Source organism: Mastomys coucha, unplaced genomic scaffold (assembly GCF_008632895.1).
Source record: "Mastomys coucha isolate ucsf_1 unplaced genomic scaffold, UCSF_Mcou_1 pScaffold21, whole genome shotgun sequence".
NCBI classification, from domain to species: Eukaryota; Metazoa; Chordata; class Mammalia; order Rodentia; family Muridae; genus Mastomys; species Mastomys coucha.
The window spans coordinates 90,356,761-90,380,426 of NW_022196904.1; the positions used below are offsets into that span (position 1 = coordinate 90,356,761).

At 52.4% G+C, this 23,666-nt stretch overlaps 2 protein-coding genes and 1 long non-coding RNA gene across 13 annotated transcripts in view; 2 read left to right on the forward strand and 1 right to left on the reverse strand.

The window, feature by feature from the left end:
• Arap1 (ArfGAP with RhoGAP domain, ankyrin repeat and PH domain 1) overlaps positions 1-6,492 on the forward strand; it is a 64,645-nt gene extending 58,153 nt beyond the window's left edge. For all 8 annotated transcript variants that reach the window (XM_031387584.1, XM_031387583.1, XM_031387581.1 and 5 more), the window contains 5 exons: positions 2,864-2,946; positions 3,952-4,002; positions 4,165-4,228; positions 5,510-5,659; positions 5,895-6,492. In XM_031387584.1, coding sequence (XP_031243444.1) covers positions 2,864-2,946; positions 3,952-4,002; positions 4,165-4,228; positions 5,510-5,659; positions 5,895-5,912 — 366 coding nt within the window. In that variant the 3' untranslated portion in view covers positions 5,913-6,492. The remainder of the gene's footprint in view (positions 1-2,863; positions 2,947-3,951; positions 4,003-4,164; positions 4,229-5,509; positions 5,660-5,894) is intronic.
• Positions 6,493-8,539: 2,047 nt separating this feature from the next.
• On the reverse strand, positions 8,540-15,393 carry LOC116102668. The gene is made up of 3 exons (XR_004123255.1): positions 15,285-15,393; positions 13,586-13,694; positions 8,540-8,655 (listed from the first exon to the last, which is right to left on the reverse strand). It is a non-coding gene; the product is annotated as an uncharacterized LOC116102668 (long non-coding RNA).
• A 521-nt stretch (positions 15,394-15,914) lies between these two features.
• The window catches only part of Pde2a (phosphodiesterase 2A), a 90,284-nt gene continuing 82,532 nt past the window's right edge, over positions 15,915-23,666 (forward strand). For 2 of the 4 annotated variants that reach the window (XM_031387594.1, XM_031387591.1), the window contains exon 1: positions 15,915-16,219. Coding sequence is in view for 2 of the 4 variants with exons in the window: in XM_031387591.1 (XP_031243451.1) it covers positions 16,149-16,219 (71 nt within the window). In the remaining 2 variants the exon portion in view is untranslated. The remainder of the gene's footprint in view (positions 16,220-23,666) is intronic. The other 2 variants (XM_031387590.1, XM_031387593.1) reach the window with 2 other exon arrangements.

The window sequence follows — 23,666 nt, forward strand, 5'->3', positions numbered from 1 at the left end:
CCAAGATCTTTTCCTCAAGATAGAGTCCCTTGTTGTTGTGATGCTAGAATTGTTTTGTAGTACTCAGAGAAGTTTTGGAGGCAGTATTAGAGACCCAGGTACGGGTTAGGATTGGTTCATCTCCTCTTACTGGCAGAGTTCCCCACCTTCCAAACCTAGACAGAGTGCCGGGGCTGTCCTAGACCCTGTTTACCCTGAAGTGCCAAACTGGAACACCAGGCTGTGAGACATTCTCTCAGGGATGGCTCTGCTTCCCCAGCCTCCCTAGCTGGTGGTCCAGCTTTCCTTTGCCACCCATGAGAGCCCCTCTGTGTTCTTCTTAGGGCTGCCCAGCCTGTCATTTCTGTCTGGAGGTTGCCTCTGGCTCAGGTTGAGCTGAGAGTTACCGTCTGTGGTACCCTGTGGGTACCACCTTTGCCATAGGGCACACGGAGTGTGCGTGGTTCTGCAGAAGAGCAGTGGAGGCACGATGCCAAGCACGGTGCTCTAGCACGAGGTCCTTCAGTGATCCCGTCATGGTCTCCAGCCCTTTCTTGCCCCTTGCATCTCCTGAGCACATCTGAACAGATCTGTCTGCCCTGGAGGATCAAAAGAAGCAGCATCCTCATCTCCATTTCTCTGTACATGGTACCTCTGTTAATGCTGCCTGGACTCCTGGCAAGCACCCCTATTTACCTTTTCTCCTGTGGATCTCACTCATTTCTGAGCCTGGCTCTAGAATGTCCTCTCCCCCAGCCCTCCTTCTGGAGGTGCTCCCTTAGACTGATGGGGCAGAGTAGGCCATCTGTGTGGGCAGAAGGGACGGAGGGCACCTGAGGCACCCGAAAAGGCAGGTGTGACCTCTAGGCATGGAGAGAAGGTCTGATGGTTACTGAGCAGGGCTTAGCACTTGTCCCTACCCTCCTCAGAGCAGGAAGTTACCTTTTCCAAGGTGAGAAAGGGCCAAGGGACTTTCCCAAGGCTACTTTGGTCACAGCAGCCTAGGATGAAGGCCAGTATGTTAGGGTTTGTACTCTGGCTAGCATCCTGGCTGTTTAGAGCTCCAGGGTATAGCAGGAAAGCTGTCAAATGTTAACAGGCAAAGCTGTCATCTTGAGGCCACTGAAGTGTTGATGATTCTGACATCAGTTGGCTTATGGGGACACAGGAAAGAATATTTGAAATTAGGATAGTCTCATACCAAGGAGGCTCTGTGGCCTTTCAGTCCCCATCCCAAGACCTCCTGCTATTTAAGACTCTGGAGCACGTGAGAAAGGTATATTCTAGAAAAATCATGGCACCAGCATGAGGTACCATGAACGCTGAGCATAAATTTTATTCCTTGGACTTCATGGTACCAGAACCCTGAACCGCTTGAAAATATAGTTCCTATAGGAGTTAGTCCCTGAAGGGAGAATCTTCTCTGTGTTTTTTTTTCTGCCTCCCTCCCCTCCCACTGTCCACTAGTCTCCTGCTCTGACAGGGACTGTACCTTCTGCCTGACTTCTTCCAGTCCTTTCCCCATCCCAGCGTCTTTGTAGGGGCCTCTGTTCTCCCAGCCTGCATCCTGTCTCTGTCTTCCATCCCTTCTCCCATGTCCTAGTGTGCAGGCTAACTTTAGTGCCTCAGCCTTGCCTCTGCCTGGGGTGTGTGTGTGTGTGTATATATGTGTGTGTGTGTGTGGTCTTCTTCCCGGTATTCTGCCCACACCCTGTTACCCACCCCCACCCCCACAGCCTTAGCTTTATCGTTTGCCCTACGTCTTGATCCCCATTCTGCAGCCAGTGGTCCGGGCTGTTTGGGACATGCTGTGATTGTTGGGTGAGGTGCTCTCTATAAAGGAGTTGGGGCTCCTTCATCCATCCGGCCTTAGGTCTTTATACGTTCTCTGGCCCACATCCCTGAGGTGACACAGAAGGATCCCCTAGTTCTGAGACAGATTATCCTTTCTTGTGCTGTTGAGGAGCCATGCCTGGGGTGGTGGGGAGCAATGGTGGGGACCAAGGTGGGGATGGCTCGGTTTTCGAGCCTCAGTTGCAGTTGTAAGTACATCTTCCTCCCCTGGCATCCTTTCTGGTACCTCTGATGGGTCCAGGGGAGGAAGCTAAGCAAATGGCTCCTAGACTGGAGGAAGTTCATTAACCTTCAAACAGTCTCTTCCTCGAGGGTCATTGCTCGTGTCCCCCCTGCCTCCGAGCCAGTCTGCTCCCTCCAAGCCCTGACCCATATATGCAGAGGTGAGGGCCAGGTAAACATGTCAGCAATCTGGTTCCCCACCCTGGTATATGGGTCTCTTGCTTCCTGTCTTAGACCATTGGGAATTTCTCCCTCTGGCCTGTCATGCAGAACATCCATGTAAGCTTCAGCATGAGTCATTAGCCTTCTGATGGGGCCAAAATGCTAGTGATTGCTGGCCTCCAAGCTTCTGTTCACACAGTCAACCCTGGAGCCTCCGCAGGCAGGGCAAGGGAGAGTAATGAGTGACTGAGACAAATACAGACCCTACTGGACAACCTTCAAGGCTCTCTTACAGCCTGGGCCTGCCCCCATGTGTTGTCAGGGGATGGCATCCAGAGGCTTCTCAGTCAGGCCTATGCTGCAAGCTGAGTCTCTAGTTTGACAGGCAGCAGGGGCTGGGAATCATTGCCCTGGAGCTCCCAGCTAGAGTGTTATCTTTGGGGACTGAGGGTTGACTGTCTGATGCTACCGCAGAGAGCATTGTCTTTGGCTGGACAATGAACAGGGAGGGCTTTGGTGAGAAGGCTTCCTGGAGGAGGAGTCCTGTTCCAGAATGCCTAGGTGTTGGGGATGGGGGAGGGCAGCATGCCAGTGGAAGAGCTCCTGCTGGCCGTACCTGCCTGACTGATGGAAGTGTCCCCCTCAGAGTCACCGGCCTGAGAAGGAGTGGCCTGTCAAGAGCCTCAAAGTCTACCTGGGTGTAAAGAAGAAACTGCGGCCACCTACTTGGTAAGTCAGGACTGAGGTGCCGGGCTGTGGTTAGGACCTGTGGGGTCGAGAACTGATAGGAAGCCACAGCTGGGGGTCGGCGCTATAGGAAATAGTGTAGTGGTTTTGTAGTCGGGATCCTCTGGGCCAATAGCATCACCAAGGCATACCTTAGATGTACAGTGTTTCAGGTAACCCCTGAGCTTCCTGAGTTTGGGGTTCTGCAGTAGGGCATGGGGCTCAGGGCTCAGTGTCTCCTCAGGCTATCCAGGTAACAGTGAGTGTGAGTTTATGATTGGGGGTTGGTGTGTTTTATGTGTGTGTGGTGCATGCTAGTGAGTGTCTGGGTGCATGTACCTGGGCATGCTCATGTGGAAGCCAGAGCAGGACTTGGGATGTCTTCCTCTGTCACTCTCTGCCTTATTCTCTTGAGACAGGGTGTCACTGAAGCTCACTGTTTCAGCTAGGGTGTCTGTCTGGTCAGTGTGCTTTTGGAGAGCAGAGACCCGCCTGCTCTCCAGTGCAGGGATTACAGGCACCCACAGTCATGCCCAGCTTTTTATGTGGTTGCTAGGGATTTGAACTCCGATCCTCATGCTTGCCAGAGCAAGCACTCCTATTAAGCAGTGTCTCTAACCCCGAGTACATATTTTAGCAAGTCGAAAAGCAACTTGTGCCACTGTGGCCATTAGGCCCTGCAGTCAGGTAACTTGGCTTCCTAACTTTCTCATCTGCTAGCTGTGCCAGGCTGACTCTGGTTCTTGGGTTGGCTTGGGCAGACATCAGCGCATTGCGATGGGTTTTTTTTGTTTTTCAGTGGTGATGGTAGAACTCAGTGACTTGGGCATGCTAGATACACATACCACCCCCAACTCAGACCCTGCGTTCGGGTGGGGAGAGAGGAGGACACTGGCCTTAGTGTGTTGCGCTGGGGGAAGCTTTGGGTCTGCTCTGCCCAGGCTTCTGGGCTCTGTCCCACAAGTCTTCACAAGTGCCAAGTGACACCTTCTCTGGCTCTTCCTGCAGCTGGGGCTTCACGGTGGTGCATGAAACAGAAAAGCATGAGAAGCAGCAGTGGTAAGCCAGGGCCCCATTCTAAGGCCTGGGCTGAGGGAGACGGCAGGATCGGGGCTCCCCTCTCTGCCCAGCTCTATGGTCTATGAGGAGACGGGGGGGGGGGCAGAATGCTCGCTCACTTCCCTAGGCCCTCCGCAGCAACCCAACCTGTGCCTTCTGCAGGTACCTCTGCTGTGACACACAGATGGAACTTCGAGAGTGGTTTGCCACCTTCCTCTCTGTACAGGTACCAGCTGCAGGGGGCTTCTCCAGAGACTCCACTATGGAGAATGGGACAGCAGCAGAGAAATGGTGTCATAGGAGTTAGGTCTCTGGGCACAGGGAAGTTCACCTGGAGAGGAGTGGCTTCCAGGCAGAGGGAACAGAATATCCAAAGGCCTCAGTGTGAAAAAGAAAAGGAAGGGCTGCTTATGAAAGAAAGCATGTAATTGGGGATTCATAGTTCCACAGGGTTAGAGTCCATGATCATCATGGTGGGGAGTGTGGCAGCAGTCAGGCAGCCATGGTGCTGGAGGGTAGCTGAGACTTTATACCTCATTCATAAGCTGGAAGGAGGAAGGGGAGGGACAAAGAGACGGAAGGGGGAGGGAGGACGAGAGGGAGAGATGGAGAGAGAGGGGGAGGGATGATGGGAAGAGAGAGAGAGAGAGAGAGAGAGAGAGAGAGAGAGAGAGAGAGAAAGAAAGAACTGGAAATGACAAGGGCTTTTGAAACTTAAAAGCCTCATGCCCCAGTGGCCAATAAGGCCACACCTCCTAATCCTTCCCAAACAGTTCCACCAAGTGGTAACCAAGTATTCAAACATATGAACCTATGTGTGTCATTCCCATTCAAACCACCACATTCACCACTTGCAAGGGGGAGAAGCCATCAGTGCTGGAGGTTGGCCCTGATTGTAAGAACCTTGAGACCATGATCGAGTGGCTGAACTAGACCTTGAGTTTCAAGTGAGTTCAAGTGAGTTCAAGCGGAGTGTAGGATTGAGCCTGAAGGGGATCTCTCAGCTCCCTCAGCACCTGTGTACATTGGAACAGAGCCCGAAGGGCCACACCCATGGAGAAGTCACGCCAGAGGCTGGTTAGACATGAAACAGAGTTAGGACATGTTCAACAGAGTTCACAACTATGTAGGGAGAAGGAAGTCAAAACTACCAGGGCTCTGGGCTGAGTTCCTGCTGCCATTATATTCTTCTAACTCTGAGCTTTCTGGTGGTCAAGGCCTAGATGAAAACAGGGTGGATTCTGTAGTTCTTGGTTACCGGGAAGAGGAGGCACAGTGCCTTTCATTTTCTTGATGCTGCATTCTTGGGGAGGTTTATGGAGCTTGAGTAATCTAGTTGGCTGGGTTGTGCTGGGCTATGGTCTTCTGCAAACAGCTGCTTCTCATATCAGCCTTGATCAAAGCAGAAGGCGTCAGCTCAGATCCTAGCTGGAGGCTTTTCTGAGAAGGGGTGGGTGGAACTTGAGCCTGCCCAGATCCTAGCACTCCTTTCCTGGTTGTTTCCTAGCATGACGGCTTAGTGTGGCCCTCAGAGCCCTCTCGAGTGTCCCGGGCAGTGCCTGAGGTCCGGATGGGCAGTGTATCGCTGATCCCTCTACGAGGCAGTGAAAATGAAATGCGCCGGAGTGTGGCAGCCTTCACTGCTGATCCCCTTTCTGTAAGTGGCTCTGGTCCCTGTGGGCAAGGCTGGGTGGGACCTGGCTGGATGCCTACCTGCACTTTACTGATTTCTCTGAGAGCCCATCTAGTCCCTTCCCTAGGTTTCTGGGGCCCTCTCTGTCTGGCCTCGGGGAACCCTAGCCACTGATATTTCTGCATCCGCTCCATTGCTAACTGCTACTTTGTACTATCACAAAGCACTTATAGGATCTGGGCTTCTGTGCTCCCTACAGCTCCTCCGTCATGTCTGAGCACAGGCGTCGTTATGACTCTGGGACACCATCACTGCCACCAGGAAGTTTTCCTGTTCTGACGCCCTCGTGCTCTACGTGTTTGGTGTGAGCCAACAGAACACACGGGGAAGCCATACCCACATCCCACATCCTGACTGCAGCCCAGGATCCTTGGGCTGGGCAGAAATGGGCTGGCAGTGGGAATTTCCCAGGAGGGGCCCTTCCTTGTTCTCCAGGCAAGCAGTGCTCTTGGCCTGGCTTGCTTACCCAGGGTCACTCTCCTTGAATCCGTGGGATTGGAAAGATGGACAGAAATCAGGAGCTGTGCAGGAGAGGCTCAAAGGTTTGGGGCCCCGCTGGGAGGGAGCCCACCCCCTTCCAACAGGCTCCCGAATGGAAAAGGTGATACTCTGAAAGAACTCCTAGGGGGTCTACAAGGGAGCTCGTGGGAAGCTTCTACAGGATGAAATCTGGACTTGGGGTTGTCAGCCCTCTTCTGGTGTGTGCTGGCAGGGAGGCCCAGGCTGTGCTGTCTGCTATCCCTTCCCCACTTTGGATACTTTTTGATAATATAAATATATCTGTATATTTTACCCTATGGTGCTGAGGCCTGCCATTGTTTGTGGGGGTTGCTGTCCTAGGCTGAGGGTACAGTTGGCCGTGAAGTTCAGGGGTGAATGCTGGTGCTTTAAGGCAGAAGCCCGAGCCTACCCTCTGCATGTTTCCTGAGCTGTCTACCCTCCGCTGTCCTGGCAGAGGCCTGGCCTGGCCCTGTACCTGTTGTGCTACTGGACAGTCAAGCTATGGAATTCCTGATTTAGGACAAGGCAGGCCCCAGCTAGTCTGAGCCCCGGCCCCTGCAACCATCTCAGCTGGGGCCTACATCTGTGTTAGTGACCCGGCACAGCTACTCGCAGCCCCTGCTAGAGGTACAAGGCCACAATGCATACCACAAGCTTTGATGGACTTCACCCTAGGCACCATGCTTCCAGAGTAGAGGAGCCTGCCTCTCACACCACAGGCCATCACCTGCAGAGGTCACCAGCTATCCAAAGACAGACTGGAGACTTCTGGGAAAGTGCCAAGCATTCTGCCTTCTCTGGAGTCTCATTGCCACCCTATCTCAAACGCCTAGCGAGCAGACTTGCTGGTGTCCTGACCCTAGCCTCGGAAGGGGCTGAGCAGAGATGGACAAGGCTGGTTTCCTGTGCCATCTGTGATCCCCTCAGTGGGAACCTGGATGTACACCTGGACATATGTCCCTTGCCCCATTTCTCGGGAAGGGGTGGGGTGTTTGCCAGGAGACAGCACACGATCCTTGAACTCTACTAACCTGTTGCACAAGCTAAGGTCCCCGTCACTTAATTCTATCTTCAGGGAGCTGCTCCAAGCCAAATTATCATGTCCTCCAGTCAGGACATGGCGAGAGGGCTTATGTGCCCAAGAGCTGCTTAGAATTCCCCCTGAACTTGATCTACTGTCCACCAACTCCAGAGGCCCAGGAAGAGATGTAACTAGAGGTGCCCTCTGCTGGGCTAGCACTGTCATTACTCTGGTTTAGGGACTAGCTAGAGGAGAGCTTCACTCGGCCACTAGGGGGCAGTCATGGACCACTCATAGTTGCTAATTTTGAGCAGGGTCTGTGTAACACCTCCTAACCCTCCCTACACCTGCTACTCTTCCTCCCTCCCTCCCTTCCCTCCCAGTGATGTTCCTGGATCTGGCTTTGTTCTGCTGCCAGCTGGACCACTCAGCCCTGCCTCTGGCCAGCAACTAGCAGTGTGTTGTGAGATAGTAGAGGTACTTTGCTTCGGTCTCCTGGGCTCTAGGACATGAGAGGAGCCCTTCACCCATTGCCTACTGGATGCATACCTAAGTCTGAGCCTCTGCTCTCTGCTTTCCCTGCAGAGAAATATCTATCCAGATAGATTCCTGATATTAGAGTCTCCTCAGCTTTCCTCATGCCCCTCTCCCGTGAGTTCTCCCCGAGAGGACAGTAGCCGGCACTGTCTGACACTGTAGAATGCTTTCCCATGGCATGAGGTCACATCTCTGCAGGATTGAAACTCAAACTTCATGAAAAATACCTGTGACTATAGTGTTGGGGGACAAGGGCAGAAGGCTCTGTTGTCTCAAGGATTCCTAAAACTGAAGCCAGTGCCAGAAAAGAGGAATACACTTGGCAGTTTAGGTTGCTTGGGGTGGGAGGAGCCTAGAGTTGGGGTAGGAGGAAGCCTGGCGGAGGAAGGACTTCCTGGAGGAGTGTGGTTGGGGGTGGGATTGGATATTGGGGAGGAGAACAGGGAGGGAACTCAGCCTGGGCACCGAGGCATTGCTGGTGGAGTGTTGGGGGGAAAAGTGGGCAGAGACGGGTATGGGGCAGAAGAGGGCTAGGGTATTTGCCTTTCTGCCTTCTGGCTCCTTCAGTTCAACCCTCCTGCTCTGCATGATAGCCAGCAATGTGGACTGAGGAACCCTTGGCTCCAGGGGGCTCTGGGCACACAGGCAGTAGTGAGGCAGGTGGGGAGAGCTAGACCCTGCCACCACTGTGCTAACCCTGGGGCTGGAGGGGACACGGAACCTCTTCCCTACCCCCTTGCCCTTATTGCTGCCTGCCCACAGTTCTGTGTCGGAAAGCATGGGTGTGTAGGCAGATGTCCTTTATAGTCTGCGTGGCTTTGACAGTTGCTTAGATCTCTGATCTTCTGTGTTCTCTCTGTCCTTTGGAGCTAAGCTGCATCCGGATAGATTCCTGGGAACACTGAATGAGCAGGTAAGTGTGAAGAGCTAGCAGCGTCCCTTGCTAGTCTTCCTAGATATTATCTGTAGTGACATCCAGGAGAAGAGCTTGAGAGGTTCAGCCAGCACTTATTGAATACGTACTGTGTTCAGTTCCCATTCACCAAGCACTTGTTGAATACCTGCTGTGTGCAGAGCTCTGCTGCACACGTGGGGCAGATGAGTAAGTGGTGTGGGGGAGGAGGAAACCCTTGAGGGAGAGGATGCTGATCAAAGAAGATTCATGAAGAGCTCCAGTCCAGAAGACAGGAGGGTAGGGGATGCTGAGGAGAGGCCTATCCAAGTGAGGTAATGGCCTTGAACCCACACAAAGGCATATGGCCTGCAGTAAGAACCTGTTGTAGCTGGAGCTTAGCACCCATGTAACCCCAGGGCCTCACACCCTCAGCACCAGACACCCTGGGCCTCCCCTCCACACTCTAGCTGTCAGGTTTTAGCTCTACTGAGTACCCCCCAGACATGACTACATCCCTGTCTAATGGGCCTTTTAGGATCTTGTCCCTACCAGAAAACAGCATTTTTTTCTACCACTTAAATACTTAGTGACCTGAATGACCCAGATCCTACTCTGGGACTTTGTGACTGTTTCTGTCTCACTGACACACATGCACTCAAACATACACACACAGCTGGTCAGAATCTCCCTGCCTCTCCTGTCAGGGAATGCCTTTGGATTACTCTTCCCAATGTCCATGTTCTATAAAAACATGGGGAGGATTTGTACCCAGCTACCCAATCAGGGGCTGGCCCCGTGAAGAGCTCACTGACCCTGGCACGTCCCCTCTTCTATGCTACTTTAAGCCTGTGGAAATTTCCACACTTTCTTTGCCCTGGTTACAGCTCCTGCTGCTGTATTTATCACCCTGGAGACACAGTGACACAGGCGCACATAGGCCACATGCACACACTCATGCTCCGCACACACGTGCCTGCACACCTCAGCTTGCACTGCCATAACTCAAGTATAGTGTGCATGCTCGCATGCCACACACACACACACACACACACACACACACACACACACACACACAGAGCACGTGGAGGAGGAACACCCACACACAAAGAGCTCTCTAGGAAAATTGTTCTCCCTCCTGCTGCTGCTCCTCCCCCACCTCCTCCTCCTCTGTTCTGTCCGCCCACCACCACCCACAAACCAAAGAGCTGGGCCTAAGGACTGTACCTCCCACCCCTGATCATCTGGGAGGCACTGTGCCTGGTGACTTGAGTGTGCCCTCCCTTTTGTCAACCCACCCTCCCTTCCCCCTCTGCCACTCCCCTGCAATCTTGTCTGTCTTTTCTGCATAAGTCCCCTCTTTGTCACTCTTTTGACTCTGAAGTGGAAACTGTCAATTCTTCTCTGCTTTGTCTCCCGAGATTCAAGTTGAGGAACTCCAAGGATCCAGGCAGAGGGATAGACTAGGAGGGGGGGTGCCAGGAACCCACATCTCCTCAGCTCTTGTCACCTTCAGCCCTCCTCTTGATGAGGGGAGGGCTGCATGCCTGGCACCATGGAGACCAACGAGCGTCATGGCAACACAGTCTGGGTGGGCACAGCCTTCCTCCTCCGGGGTTTGTGGGGTGGGGCATAGGAGGAGCCCCATAGCCTGATGGCTGTGGGCTTTGTGCTGGTGCCCAGTGCTGGTCACCACATCTGCCTGCAACCTGTTCTAGTCCTGTCTCTCCTTGACTCGCTGCACTGCAGGCTGCAGGGCTCGAAGGCTCTGATGCTCCCTGGACACTGGAGGGTGGATACTGCCAACACCAACACTACTCAGGGGCTCACCCAGGGTCCTACAGCACCTCCTATACTCACCCTTGACTTTATGGTTGGCCACCCATGTCAGTTTACTCAGGGCAGAGAAGTCAGCTCAGTGTGAGTTTGGGCTCCCTGTGAAACCTCCAACCCACCCTTTGCCTTACCAGTGAGAATACAGAATGCCTATTGTGCTAAGGCTTTGTGTGTTCCCTCACTTCACCCTTGGGAGACCCAGGGTGGCCAGGAAGTCACCTAGCAAGGACAGAACAGGCTTGGGACAAGGTACCCATCCTGACAGATACTCTTTTCTCATTTGTGTCTTACTCGCAGGAGAGGGGTCCCACGCAGGTTCTGCAGCTTCATCAGAATATGGCCTTAGGGTGTCTAGAAACCTGAGAGCTAGCTTTGGGGGTTGGGGTGGGCTAGACCCTTCCTTAAGTGCCTAGACGTAAGGAAGACTTTGCAATCCCACAATGATTGGTTTCTGGTCCTGTAAAGAGTTGTCTCTGCCATAGACCAGCGTGCACAGAGGAGTCCAGGAGGAGACCCCTGCCTTGCAACCCAGACTTGACTTGTCTCCTGGCCTCTGTGCAATCACGTTGCAGCTGCCTTCCTCCTGGCTTATGTAATCACTCAAATATAACAGCTGCCTTTATTCCACTGAGTCACACCCCTCCCTCCCTCCTCAGGTGTGGGGAGTTGCACAGAAGAGGTAGAGCAGGACTGAGTGGGAGGCTGGGGGACTCCAGGAAAGGGGGGGTCCTGGTGTGCTGGATTGGAGGGAGATGAGGACAGCCAAAGCTTGCTTAGAAGAGGAACTCAGGGATTGCCTCTGCTCTGACCCATCCTAATAAAATGCCCCATTCTTGTCAGGGGAGGGGGTTCAAGTGTTAAACTCTATCCACAGCCTGCTTTGCTGACACAATGGCCGGGAGTCTCTGATCTGTGCTCCAGCTCTATCTACTCTTTACATCCTTTGTTCCTGGATATGTCCCTGGCCTGTTTGCCCATCTGTGTAATGAGGAATTGGACCTTCTGGCCCTGACTTCTTATGCTCTATGATATCAGCCTCTAGTAGAGGCACCCAAGAGTCCAGCTGCATTCCAGATTGGCCTCCCTCATCTGCCTCCATCTTCCTCTGAACTGCATCTGCTTAGCTCTGCCCATGGCACTGGGTAGGAAGCAGGACCACTGGATTCTAGGTTGAAGGACACAATGGCCTTTGGCCCCTCTGACTTAATATCTGTCCCGGTGCTTCATCCCCAGTGGTAACTGGAGATTACTACCTCCACCTAAGATCACCAGCCTCACCCCTCAAAGGAAGCCAACCCGTGTCTCCTCATCCATGGATTCTGGACCGACAAAGCCACCTTCCTGAGATGTTGAAGAAGTTACTCCACCCTAAAGCTGTTCTAAAAACCATGGTGGCTTTCCATGTCCTTGTCAAAGCAAAGGCTTTGTCCCTAGTGGTGTGATGAGGTCCCTCTCAGTGTGACCTGTGTCTGGCACTGATGGTACATGCCAGGCCTTTCACAGTGGCATGGTTCTGGGTGTCAGACCTGCACGAGGTAGCTTCCTGGCCACAGGGGGAAAGGCACTGTGAGATGACTCTTTTAGCTACCAATTCGTCTCTCCCCTGTCCCATGAGTGCTTGTTACCAAGACCCAAGGTGGACCCCCACTCTATATCCCTGGCCCCAGGCAGTGCCATCCAGGGTGTCCCAGTCCTCATGAAGTCCAGGGCCTGACAGTTACTCCCTATCCCCAGTGGAAGACACATTGCAATATCAGCCTGCCCCAGGAAGTAGGGGACAGCACCCTCCCCAGTTCCTTACTAGACTCACTGCAACATGATCCTGGACTGAACTTGGCTCTGATTAGCACTCTCTTTCTCCACCTTTTGTCTCTCTCTGGACTTCTCATCAGCATTCTTCCCTTGCACCCTTGGGCTGGGCTGGGAGTGAAGGCCTATCCTCTAGGAAAGCAGGGTTCAGCAGATGAAATGAGAAGAGCACAGACAGGCAGAAGGAGGGGGTGGGGCAAATGCAAGGTGTGGAGGAAAAGCCAAAAAAGCAGATTAGCTCCAGGCCCAGAATCCCAAGGGTGCTGGGTTGGGTGTGTGCTGAGATGGAGCAGGAAGGGTGAGCCAGGATTGGGATGGTCATTAAAAAAAAAAAAAAAAAAAAAAAGAGGAAGTCAGTATCCTAGAGGATAAACATTGTACCAAGAAAGGACCAGAAGGGGAGTGGAAAGTGATAGGGATTCACCCTTCCCCCACCCCCGCCCATACCTGTAGCAGAGAAAATAAAGAGAGATCAATCAGGGCCAGATTGAGGACCCTGAACCAGGGGTGGAGGAGTTGGGGGTGGAGGAGGGTTTTGAGGGGGGGGGATACATGTCAGGGAGCTGCCCCTAGGTGCAGCATGGACGTGGAATATAGAGGTTGAACTGGGGGCTGGGGAAAGGCCAGGATAAAAGGGAGGAGTCAGGGATGTGTGAATAAGTATGGATGGAAGTGAGAATCCACTGACTTCTGGGGATGGGGGACGCGGGGAGCAGAGGGGAGGAGAAAGATCAAGCTGTGAAGTTCAGTCTAGAGATCGGAAATTTTGCTAGTACTTCACATAGGAGCAACCGCCAAGTTGGCTCCTCACTATTTACATTTTGGGCCAATGGGATGTTCCCGGGGGAGATGCTCAGAGACATACTATACTGGCCTTTGGCACCCCAGAAGAGGGCCCGATGAGTTGGTGTGTGTTAGGAGAAGGATCTCTGCCCAGTGGGACAAAGAGAATGGGGAATTTTGTTAGAAGCATCCACATTATGGAGGCAAAGATGGGATTTGCCCCGGAGGAAGACAGAGGAGGGGCCGTCTGGAAGGTAGGAGGGAAAGAGCAGCGCAGGAGGAGGCGCAGGCTGGCGCTGAGAAGTCGTGGTCTTGGGCAAAGAGAAGATAGCCAGAACCGGTCATCCTGCAGTCCTCCAGAGGCAAGGAGTGGAGCGTGGAGTGTCCCAGAAAGACACTCTCTCATCACTTTCGGCACCCACCCTCATTTCCATAAGCATCCTTCCTACTCCCACTTGCTTCTACCGCGACCCAGTTAGAAAAAACAAAATACAAAACGAAGACTGCTGACCCTCGTGTGGAGGGCAAGGGCCGTAGAAGGCGGCAGGCTTGGCTCAGCACCCTGGAGAGCGTCTTGGGCGGGGTCTTAGGTGGGCGGAGTCTGCAGCCAGGCGGAAGATCTAAGAGATTGAGGGGCAGGGGGTGATGAGGAGAGTCTTGGACTCAATCCTTCACACCTTTCCGCACCTCCCCCATCCAGATACTGTCCTGGGGGAGCCCCTGTCCCAGCAAGTGGGACTAGTACATCTTGGATTCCATCCATTCAACTTCTTCCTCCATGAGCTAGATAGGCAACAGTTTACTGAGAAATTATAGAGTTGTTCCCCCAAATTTTACAACTCTTTGTGTTTTGAATCTGTGACCTTGTCTTTCATGTGAGGAAATGAAATTGTATTTCAAAGAGGTGAAATGACTCCCTTAGGCATGTGGCAGAGCTGGAATTCAAATCCCATCTGAGGCCTGGAGCCCACTTCATCGTCATTGTTCTGGACCGTGACCTTATTCCTGCATATCCTGCTATGGAGGAACTGTAAGGTGTGGGCTGACATTTGGATCTTTTCTTTTTTTTTCTTTTCTTTTTTTTTTTTAAATTTTCAAGACGGTTTCTCTGTGTAGCCCTGGCTATCCTGGAACTCACTCTGTAGACCAGGCTGGCCTCGAACTCAGTAATCCGCCTGCCTCTGCCTCCCAAGTGCTAGGATTAAAGGTGTGTGCCACCACCACCTGTCCCAGGAGATTTCTGAGCAGGAAGGCACCACTACTGTTTCCTGGTGGGAGAGCAGAAAGGGGTCCAGTCAAGGCTTCGAGCGCCCATGCCAGGAGGCACCCTTATTTGAACTCTTCTGGCCCAGGTCCACTGACCAACTCCTCAGGTCTGTGAGCAGATTCTGGGTCCAAGGGGGGAGCTGTGAGAGACAGCATGGTTCAGGACCTTGGGGGAACATCTCAGCTCACAGGCCTGGAGTGGGGAGGTCCCAGACAGAGGTGCTAAGTAAAAAGACACCAGTTCCTGAACTGGCTCAGTTGGCTTTGAACCAGCCTGGCCCTTGTTCCCTCTGAGTGAGAAGCATTTTCCCCAGAGCTTTCCATGATTTTCAGGTCCATCTTTGGGGTTCTAGAGAGGAAGTGAAAGCTCCCACAAAGCCTGACATATCTGAGGCTATGGGCCTATTGTGTTTAGAATACCCTGCTTGCATAGGCTGCCTGCACAAACTGGCTCATTCCTGTTCATCACGCCTCAGCTTGTGTCAGGTTTCCATTAAGTCTCAGGGGCTTCTCTGCCTGGAGCCGTGTGTGTATGTGTGTGTGTGTGCATGTGCGTGTGTGTGCGTGCGTGTGTGTGTGTGTGTGTGTGTTTGTGAGGGGTTAGGGGAGAGTGACAATCTATCCATGACTTGGAGAGATGAGGTCACCGTGAGACTGAACATAGCATCTCCTTGGATTCACTCTCCTTTCTGCCTTTAAGACACAACTTAGAACCTCCTCTAGAAACGTTGCCAACTTCCTACTTGGGTCAGGGCGGGCAAGAAACAGTTCAAGTCATAGCTGATGGGGCTGACCAATGGTAGGTGTTTGCAAATGTATGAATAAATCAATGGTGGAGTCAGAACTCTATCCTTACCCTGTCTCCCACCCACCACCACGCCTGTTTCATGGTGTGGCACTTTCTCTCCCACACACAATAATTGTCTACTGAGACAACTGCCTACCTGTTCCTTTGCTCAGCACTCCACTTCTGTTAGGTGAAAGCTTTGTCCTGAAGAGCCCTCCATGAGGGCAGATCCATGCTGTATGCCTCCCCCATGCCTAGAACCTGTGGCCACTGAAAGTGGGGGAGGGGCGGGCTGTAGCCTGGGTCACCAAAGGTAGGCTCTGTGACAAGGCTGAGTCTGCTATGTGACAGACAGCTCACACTGCTATGCGCCCTAGGACATGACACAAAGACAGCCAGAGTGCCTAGAAGGGATGACAGCTAGTTCTGCTTGAGGTTTTGCTGTCCCAGATTCAGAGGATAATGGTGTGTGTGTTCCCACCCCGAGGGACTTTGTGGTGTGGCCTCAGAGAGTCTGGGTTGTATCCTCCTGTCCCTGGGGTCCCCAGCCTCATCTCTGTTCTCATAGCTGTGTTTCTGCGCCCCTTTCTGGTCTCTGTATTTCCACCTTTATCTCTCTAAGATGCAGCCATCTCTCTCTTCATGTGTTTCTCTCTGTGTCTGTGTATCTCTGTCTCTCCCTCTGTGTGTCTTTTTCCTCCTCCCTCCTTTCCCTCTCTGTCTGGGCCTCTCTCTGTTCCTCCTCCACGCTCCCTCCCCCTTCTGCATTATCAGACTTGCTCTAGCCTCCTCCCAGAGCCAGCCTAGCAGCAGAGGCAGTAGCAGCCGGAGAAGCAGGCGGAGCAGCCCAGGCAGCAGAGCTGGATCCAGTGTTGAGTACAGGCAGAGTCAAGAACCAGCCATTGCTCTTGGTTCCTGTACCTACTGGGAGTGCCCTAGCCAGAACTCCAGGCAGTGGGGGCAGGGGAGACGGGGCGAGGTGCCACCTTAGTCTGGCTGGGGAGGCAGATGATGAGGAGTGATGGGGCAGGCGTGCGGCCACTCCATCCTCTGCAGGAGCCAGCAGTACCCGGCAGCGCGACCGGCTGAGCCGTGAGTACTAGCAAGGGGTCTGGGGGCTGGATAAGCAGCAGCGAGTGACACCACAGACAGGGTCCGGAGAGTCCATCTACGAACTGAGGTTGACATGGAGCTCAGCCACACGGGAGGTTCAATCCTGCTGGGAATGGCTGCAGGATGGCAGCCTAGTTAGGGGTCTCTGTGTAGGGGAGGGATGCCTGGCACCCATCCAGGAGGTGATGAAGCTGGGGTCCTAAAGAAGGACTCCTGGCTGGGGGATGGGTGGAAGGAGGCTGAACTATCCTTAGGGTGAGGTGAAGAGTTTGGCCAAGGAGTTTCTGGGAGCTCTGATAGCTGAGTGGTGGTTCAGCACCCTGGAGAAGGACAGTCATTGCCAGGAGTGCATGTAGAGGTGTCTAGGGTGTGTTTATAAGAGAGAATGAGGATGCATATAAGTAAGAGTGATTCTAGAATAAGAGAGTATCAGGGTAATACATTCCATAGAATCAGGAAATAAGGATTTGGGACATTACTTTACACAACTTTCACCTCAAAGCATCCATCCCAGGATAGTGTAGTGAGAGCCACGGAGCTCCCACTTTGTTCAGGAGCTGCATGAGTGGATGAAGGAGCCACTGTGAGAAGTTCCAAGGTGTCAAGCAGATGATGGTGGTGGTAGTGGTGTGTGTGTGTGTGTGTGTGTGTGTGTGTGTGTGTGCGTGCGCACATGCATATGCATGCACACACCTGTGGAATATAAGGGACATCCTGGGTGTAGAGGTCTTGGGAGTTCTGGGGTCCTTGGGTTGGATGTGAAGCAGCCTGCGTGGGTTTGTGAAAATCAGTGTGTGGCTGTGGGAAGATATTGCCTATGTCTGAGTGAGTGTGGGCTGCCTTGGATAGGAGGAAGTCTTCATGTCAGGTCATTTGCATATTGCCCTGCATGCTAATGTGTGTCCTCTGTCACAGCGACTCAGTATGCATGTTGTTAGCCTCCTTGGGGGTGCATTCACAGTTGTGTGTTATTAGTGCTTGAATAACTGCATTTTATGTGTGTGTAGGTGGACCTGTGTGTTCGCCTAAAGTGTTCTGGTGTGGGTGTGTGATCACGGGGCTGGTGTGAGAATATGTGTACATCTTGGTCTTTGTGTAATTGGTGCACATTTGTGTGCCTATTGATGCCCATTTATATGTGTGGGGTTCTTCTCTTTCATGGTTGAATACACAGTTGGGACACTTTGACCTGCCCAGGGAGGGATGAGGTGGCTGAATGTGTGACCACCCCTGTGAGCCCAGGACAATTCATTCTATACCCTGTGGAGAGATGCAGAAAAGAAATAGGCAATAATGGCCCTGTCCTCTGGGGCCCCCTAAGCTGCACAGATGCAAAATAGCTAGAGAATAACGAAGCAATAAAGAGCAGCACAAGCTAACAGGTGGTGTATCCTGGGAATGGCTTAAGCCAAAGCTGTGAGGTGGGATTGGGTGGAAGAACAGGGAGGAAGCTGTCGAGACATGTGGTGGGAAGTAGCTGCAGCCTGGGCAGGAGCCACAGCTTGCTGAACTTCGAACTCCAGATCCCCTGGGCTTTGTACAGAGGTCCCGAGGGAAGCTTGAAGAGTTTTCTGCAAGGGAGGGATATGGATATTTGGGCATGAGATTATGCTAGTGTTAGACACCTGCTTCAGTGACACTGTCAAGGTTGTTTAGAGAGCTGGGCCCACAAAAGGAGAACAGGGGCCAGGCCAGTTCAAGAAGGTCTGGGGCCAAGCCGGACGAGTCAGCCAAGGGGCAGATGGAGTAGAGCTTTCTGCAGTGTACCTTTGAGGCGGATAGTGGCAGTTACCTTTTGCTAGCCTCCCCTGATTGCCAGACTAGAGCTGGACCTTATCCTCAGTAGCCTGGCCATTTCTCCTTTGGACTCCTGGGCTGCTCTGGGTCAGCTCACTGGGCGTTAACGGTCCATGTTCCCTGCAGCTCCAATCCCAGCTCTCCCTACCCACCAAGCAGCTTCTGCCACTTTTCCTGCTTCCCACTCCAGCTCTTGTCCCCAGAGACTGCTGATGGCTTGTCTGGGATCTAGCCAAATGGTGATGGCGGGCGGGGGGGAATGTACTCTCATCAGTACCCCTCTCCATCTTAATGGACTGGAGTCTCACTCTCAGCTATACTGCTGCCAGCTCTGCATTTCCCTGGCTTCTGATCCCCTCGGCCTGGCTCCTTCACTCACTTACTCCTTCATTACTTCATTCATTTGTTCATCAACAGGGCCTCCCTAGAACCTGCTTGGTACCCATGACTCGGTCATTAGAGGCCCTAACTCGGTCTTCACACTCAAAGCACGCTCAGTGTGAAAGAGATGGGGATGAAACTGATACCACACAGTGTCACAGGGATGTATGGAAGAGATTCTGAGGAAGGCTGTGGCCTGAAGGATGCTCCCGAGCAAGGAGCAGCAGAACAACATAGAAAGATAGGAAGGTATGGAGCCGGGCGGTGATGGCGCATGCCTTTAATCCCAGCACTTGGGAGGCAGAGGCAGGTGGATTTCTGAGTTCAAGGCCAGCCTGGTCTAAAGAGTGAGTTCCAGGGCAGCCAGGGCTACACAGAGAAACCTTGTCTCAACCCCCCTCCCCAAAAAGGAAGGTATGGACATTTCACTGTAGTCAAGGTACAGAAAGAACCTAGACCAGGAGCCAGAAAAGATGTGGAAAGAGTCAGACAGGGCCAAAGGGGCCAGCATTTGTAGGGTCTCCACACTCCAGGAGGGTGGCCCTTTTCTCAGGAAGCAGAGATGGGTAAAGATTTTTGGATAGATTGCCTCTGCTAGGAAGCCTCACAGATTGTCTCTTCTCTCTAACCCCATAACCCATCCTGCAGTTTTGATCCCTCATGGGTCAGGGTTGATAATGTGGCTCAACTGCATCCCTGTGGTGTCTCCTGTATTTACCCACACAGCCAAGGAGCTCCTCAATGCCTGCCTCATCTTCCCACCCTACTCTACAAGGTTTCTTCTCCAAATCTTAGATGTCAGAGCCATCCTGTGGTCCTTGCTCCCTTTCTCTGTGGTGTGCTGGCTGCCCTGTCCATCTCCTGACTTGCACACTCCAAAGATACTCACTTCTTTCTGCTTGGGGAACCCATTCCTTTAAAGCAGCCCAAGGCTGTCTACTTCAACTACCTGGCTTGGCTTTATGTGCTCTCCATGCTAAGTCATTGTCCCTATCCTAAGCTGTTGCATTCAGGGGTATAAATGGTCTGCGAGGGACAGCATCCCAGGCAGGACAGCATCCCAGGCAGAGTGAAGGAAATGAACAGCTTCTAGGAAAAACATAGTGAGCTGAGTGGGGACAGAGGCTGACTCTTCTTTAGAAACCATGCTATAGAAGCAAGCATGGCCTGAAGGGGAAATGAAGATAGATTATAAGAACTTTCCATCACCATAGAAGGGCTGTGGAATCTGCTGGCTGGGTGACTGAGCTGATGGAGGAGAAAGTGTCTCAGGATGGAAAAGAGTTGGAGGCAGGTCTTTACTCATCCTTGATCCTCCTGCAGGTGGCCAACATCAGCCAGGGATAAGAAGATGGGATTCAGTGATGGAGGGTCATTCATTCACTCAGCAGCCTTCCCTGGTGCCGCTGCCCAGATGAGTATTGCATTCCTAAAGGACATGGATGGATCCAGTGACAGCGATGGAGGAAGGAGCCACCTTCCTTTCTTGTGCCTGGGCCACTGGTGCAGCCTTCGAAGGAAGAGTCACATCTAGCCAAATTGAGAGCACACAATGTACAAGGGCCAAGCAGAGCTAGCATGGCTTTGCTTATGCCAGGACTAGCAGAGTTCAGAGAGGCTTAAGTATGAAGTGTATGCTGGGAAGGACGCACTGAAAAAGGAGCAAGGAATCAAGGCTAGACAACAGGTAGCACTTCTAGCCAAGGAGGTGTCTCTGACATCTCGGCCATGTAAACAATCTTGTAAATGTGCAACATTTTTGGTTGCTTCTAGTGCCCCTGCTCAGGGCCTGCCAAAGGACATTATACTGGTTGAGAAGGTTTGAGAGAAATAAGCAGAGACCCTGGAAATGAGGGCAAGGCAGTATTTGAAGAATGGGAGCCCTTCCAGAAAGTATCATGAAAACGAATGCAAAACAGTATTCAAATCGGTCTGTTGAGCTTGGCAGGTTAGGGCTGAGGACAAGACATCCCCTGCTTCTTCCACGCTGCCTCCCGCTCGCTCCCTCTGCCCCAGGCCCAGGCAGCCAAGATGGCCTCATCATGCTGCTCCTAATGCCCTGGCTTGTCTGACCCACAGACTATGGCCTCCAGGATGGGGACCACGAGCTCCCTGTCAGTACTCAATCCTCTTGGGATGTCGATATATTTAGTAACAGGGATTTTTCACACGTTTATCTCTCATTGTTCAGCTGCCCGCTCCCTTGGAAAGGCCAGTTCCCTAGTGATGTGACCCACTTCTTGAAGTCCCTGAAGTGATAGTCTCACTGCCCTTTTGGAGGCAACTAGAGCTTGGCGCAACAGAAGGAGTCAGTGTCCTACATCTGGGAGGACTTCCCACTAGTGTTGCTGAGATGAATGGCTCTTGGGACTTCTGGGGTGTTCCTCCTGGTTCAGAAGAAGCTTTGAAGACAGGGTGTGTTTGGGGGGTAGGGGGAGGGAAGGTGTCAAACAGACATAGGTTCTTCCCAAAACCACGTGGCCCTGGAAAAGTTGTTCCACTTCACTCTGAACCTTGAACAAAAAGTGTGCAGTGGCGATAAGCCTTCTGGCCTCACAGGATAGTTTGGAAGAATCTGGAAGCTAGGAATTCAGTGAGTGCTCATATAGAGGCTAGCTGCTGTCACTGTAGAACACCCACACTCACCTACACTTTTAGACCACGGCTAGGAGCCCAGAGAGCGTCAGTGTGTGGGAAAGACAGGAGGCGGTGGGTGTGGTGAGAGGCACAGATGCTCTGTGGGCAGAAGGCGGTAGGTGTCTGATGGACATAGGACCACCTTTCTAGGCTACACCTGCCTGACCTGAGACCAACCCCCAGAGGGTACAATGGAAGTAAGAGCTCACTGAGGAAGGGGTTAAACTCTTGGCCACACCCACAGCAGCTTGAGTCATTCTGGGAGTTGTAGTTTGGTGTGAGTTGGCAGTAAGTACCCTTGGTCTAGCCGCTTTCCAGCCAAATCTACACCCTGCTGCTGAGGCTAGTAGTTGGCAGGCCCTGGTAGGGTAGGGGTTGGGGGCTGGGGAGCTCACAGATAAAGCGGCCTTGACCCTTTCTCTGCTCCCTGTCAGCTTGCTGTGTGCTTGAGTTTGGAGGTAGGAGCAGGGATCAAAGGATTAAGTCATAATGAGAACTCTTGCACATGCACAGGGAAGTTTACAGCTGCCTGAGCCTGATTTCCACAGCTATGATCTTCTTTAATCCCCTTCACAAACCCAAGAGGCTGCTGTTTTCTGGATGAAGGAGCAGAGGATTCAAGAAGGGACTGACTTGCCCACTGGGATGAGCGTGGCCAGGCTTGGAGCACAGGCTGCTCAAGCCCCCAGAGCTCCTGATATTTTCATGAATTATTGGTCCAGATGGTGAAGCACTAGCCTTGAAGAACAGGAAAGATATGGACAATTCAAAGTGGGGATGAAGCTTCTCAGTTGAGGAACAAGAGCTGCCCGGGACAATGAAAGCAAGAGCTACATTCTGTGGGATATAAGGCCAAGGGGAGTGGGGAGAGCTAGCCCAGGCCTAAAGACCCGATCTCAAGCTGCGTTTGGATGTGTGGCTGTAATCAGCCAGAACTCCCATCCCAAGGGCTTGGAGTGATGTCACCATGGGGCTTTAGGGAGGTTGGCATTGAAGCCTCGGGAGCACTGATTGACGTGGACAGACCAAAGGCTGTCTAAAGCCCAACTCCATCCTTGGAGCACCCAACACTTGGGTTCTCTTCCTCTTCTTCCTTTTTGCTGCCCACACTGGGGATCGGTACCGTGTAACTGAGCTGTGCTGTAATGTCACATAAACCCAGCAGGGGTCGCTACACACTCCACTCCAGCCCCAATCTTGGATGCTGGAAGGACCAGGAGGGAAGAGTGAGCAAGGAGCTTAGATGGAGGAGAGAGGTAACAGTGCTCCACACCTCCTTGGAGCCCCATTGCAAAGGCACACATGATGGGGAGCGGGGACAGAGAACAGTTGGGACTTCACAATGCAGGGGCAGACATACTGGAGGAATGAAGCTCATAGATGAGAGGATCCCATCTCACAGTTCAGGGACTGACTAATTGGGAAATAGACTTAAGAACACCTTTGCATTTAAGTGTATTTTGTTTTATTTTATTTTACTTTACTTTTTTACATTGTTTGAAATTTGTCTGACGCTAAAATGCAGAATAATATTAGTTGGTGTGTATGTGTGTGTGTGTGTTTGTACCTTAGTGTGATCTTCCAGTCTTAGGTATGTGTATACTGGTCAGAGAGGGGGAGAAGGTATGAACTTGTGTTTGTGAAAAAGTGTGTATATATTTGTATATGTGTGCTTGTATGTTCATTCTTATATCTGAATCCTGGTAGATGGTTGTGTATGCAAGCCTGGCTTGTGTGCATGTGTGTGCACTTGTAGAGTGTTATGCACACGTGTTCTAGTGACACTGTGGGTATCTATTTGCAAGTACATGTGTGTGAAGGGCTTCAGGCCTGTACTGCTGATGCTGTAAGGCCTCACTGAGGTCTGGCCCCCTCATCACCCTCCCTCTTGAGTCCTGCCTACCTGAGGGTAGAGAGGGCTGTGAGAAGTTCAGCTTCAGTGGTGGACAGGCTGCTCAAGCAAAATGGGGTCTGAGTGCTCTGGAATCCTCTGCAGTCCATGAAGGTCTTAAGGAATGGTCTCATTGTCTTCGTGTTCAGGTTGGGTGGCTGGAATCTTTGGCCATTGATTGAGAGGCTAGATGTGGCTGAGGAGGGGAGGTTGTATCCCCCCTCCCCCTCAGGACGACTACACCTTCACTGTGCTCAGAGGGCTTTAGGGCTCCCAGCCCAGTCCTCTTATACAGAAACAACTATCAAAGCCCAGAGAGGAACAGTGAAATCCCCCAATGAGATCAGGGAGAGAGATAGGGTTTGGAGTGGAGAGAAAGGTGTGCCTGGCCTGGAAGACCTCCCCCTCAGCCTGGGTGTGCCTGGCCTGGAAGGCCTCCCCCTCAGTCCCTTAGGCACTTGGGGCACCCTGAGGAGATCCAAGGCTGTGCTTGTGCCTACTTCCACCTGGGTGTCTCCACTCCTCTTGGCCTCTGCCTTTGAAGTTTCTACCAGAGCTTCTGCATGCTGCAAGATGCCTTCCGGAGGCTTGTGAAGTCTGTCATCCCACAGAACACAGGGACTCCATGAGAGGAGTTTAGTGATAGGTTCGTGTGTGGGAGGGCAGCGGGGGCTCCTTTTAGAGCTTCGACTGTGTCATTTTGAACAGAGCCTTTATTTT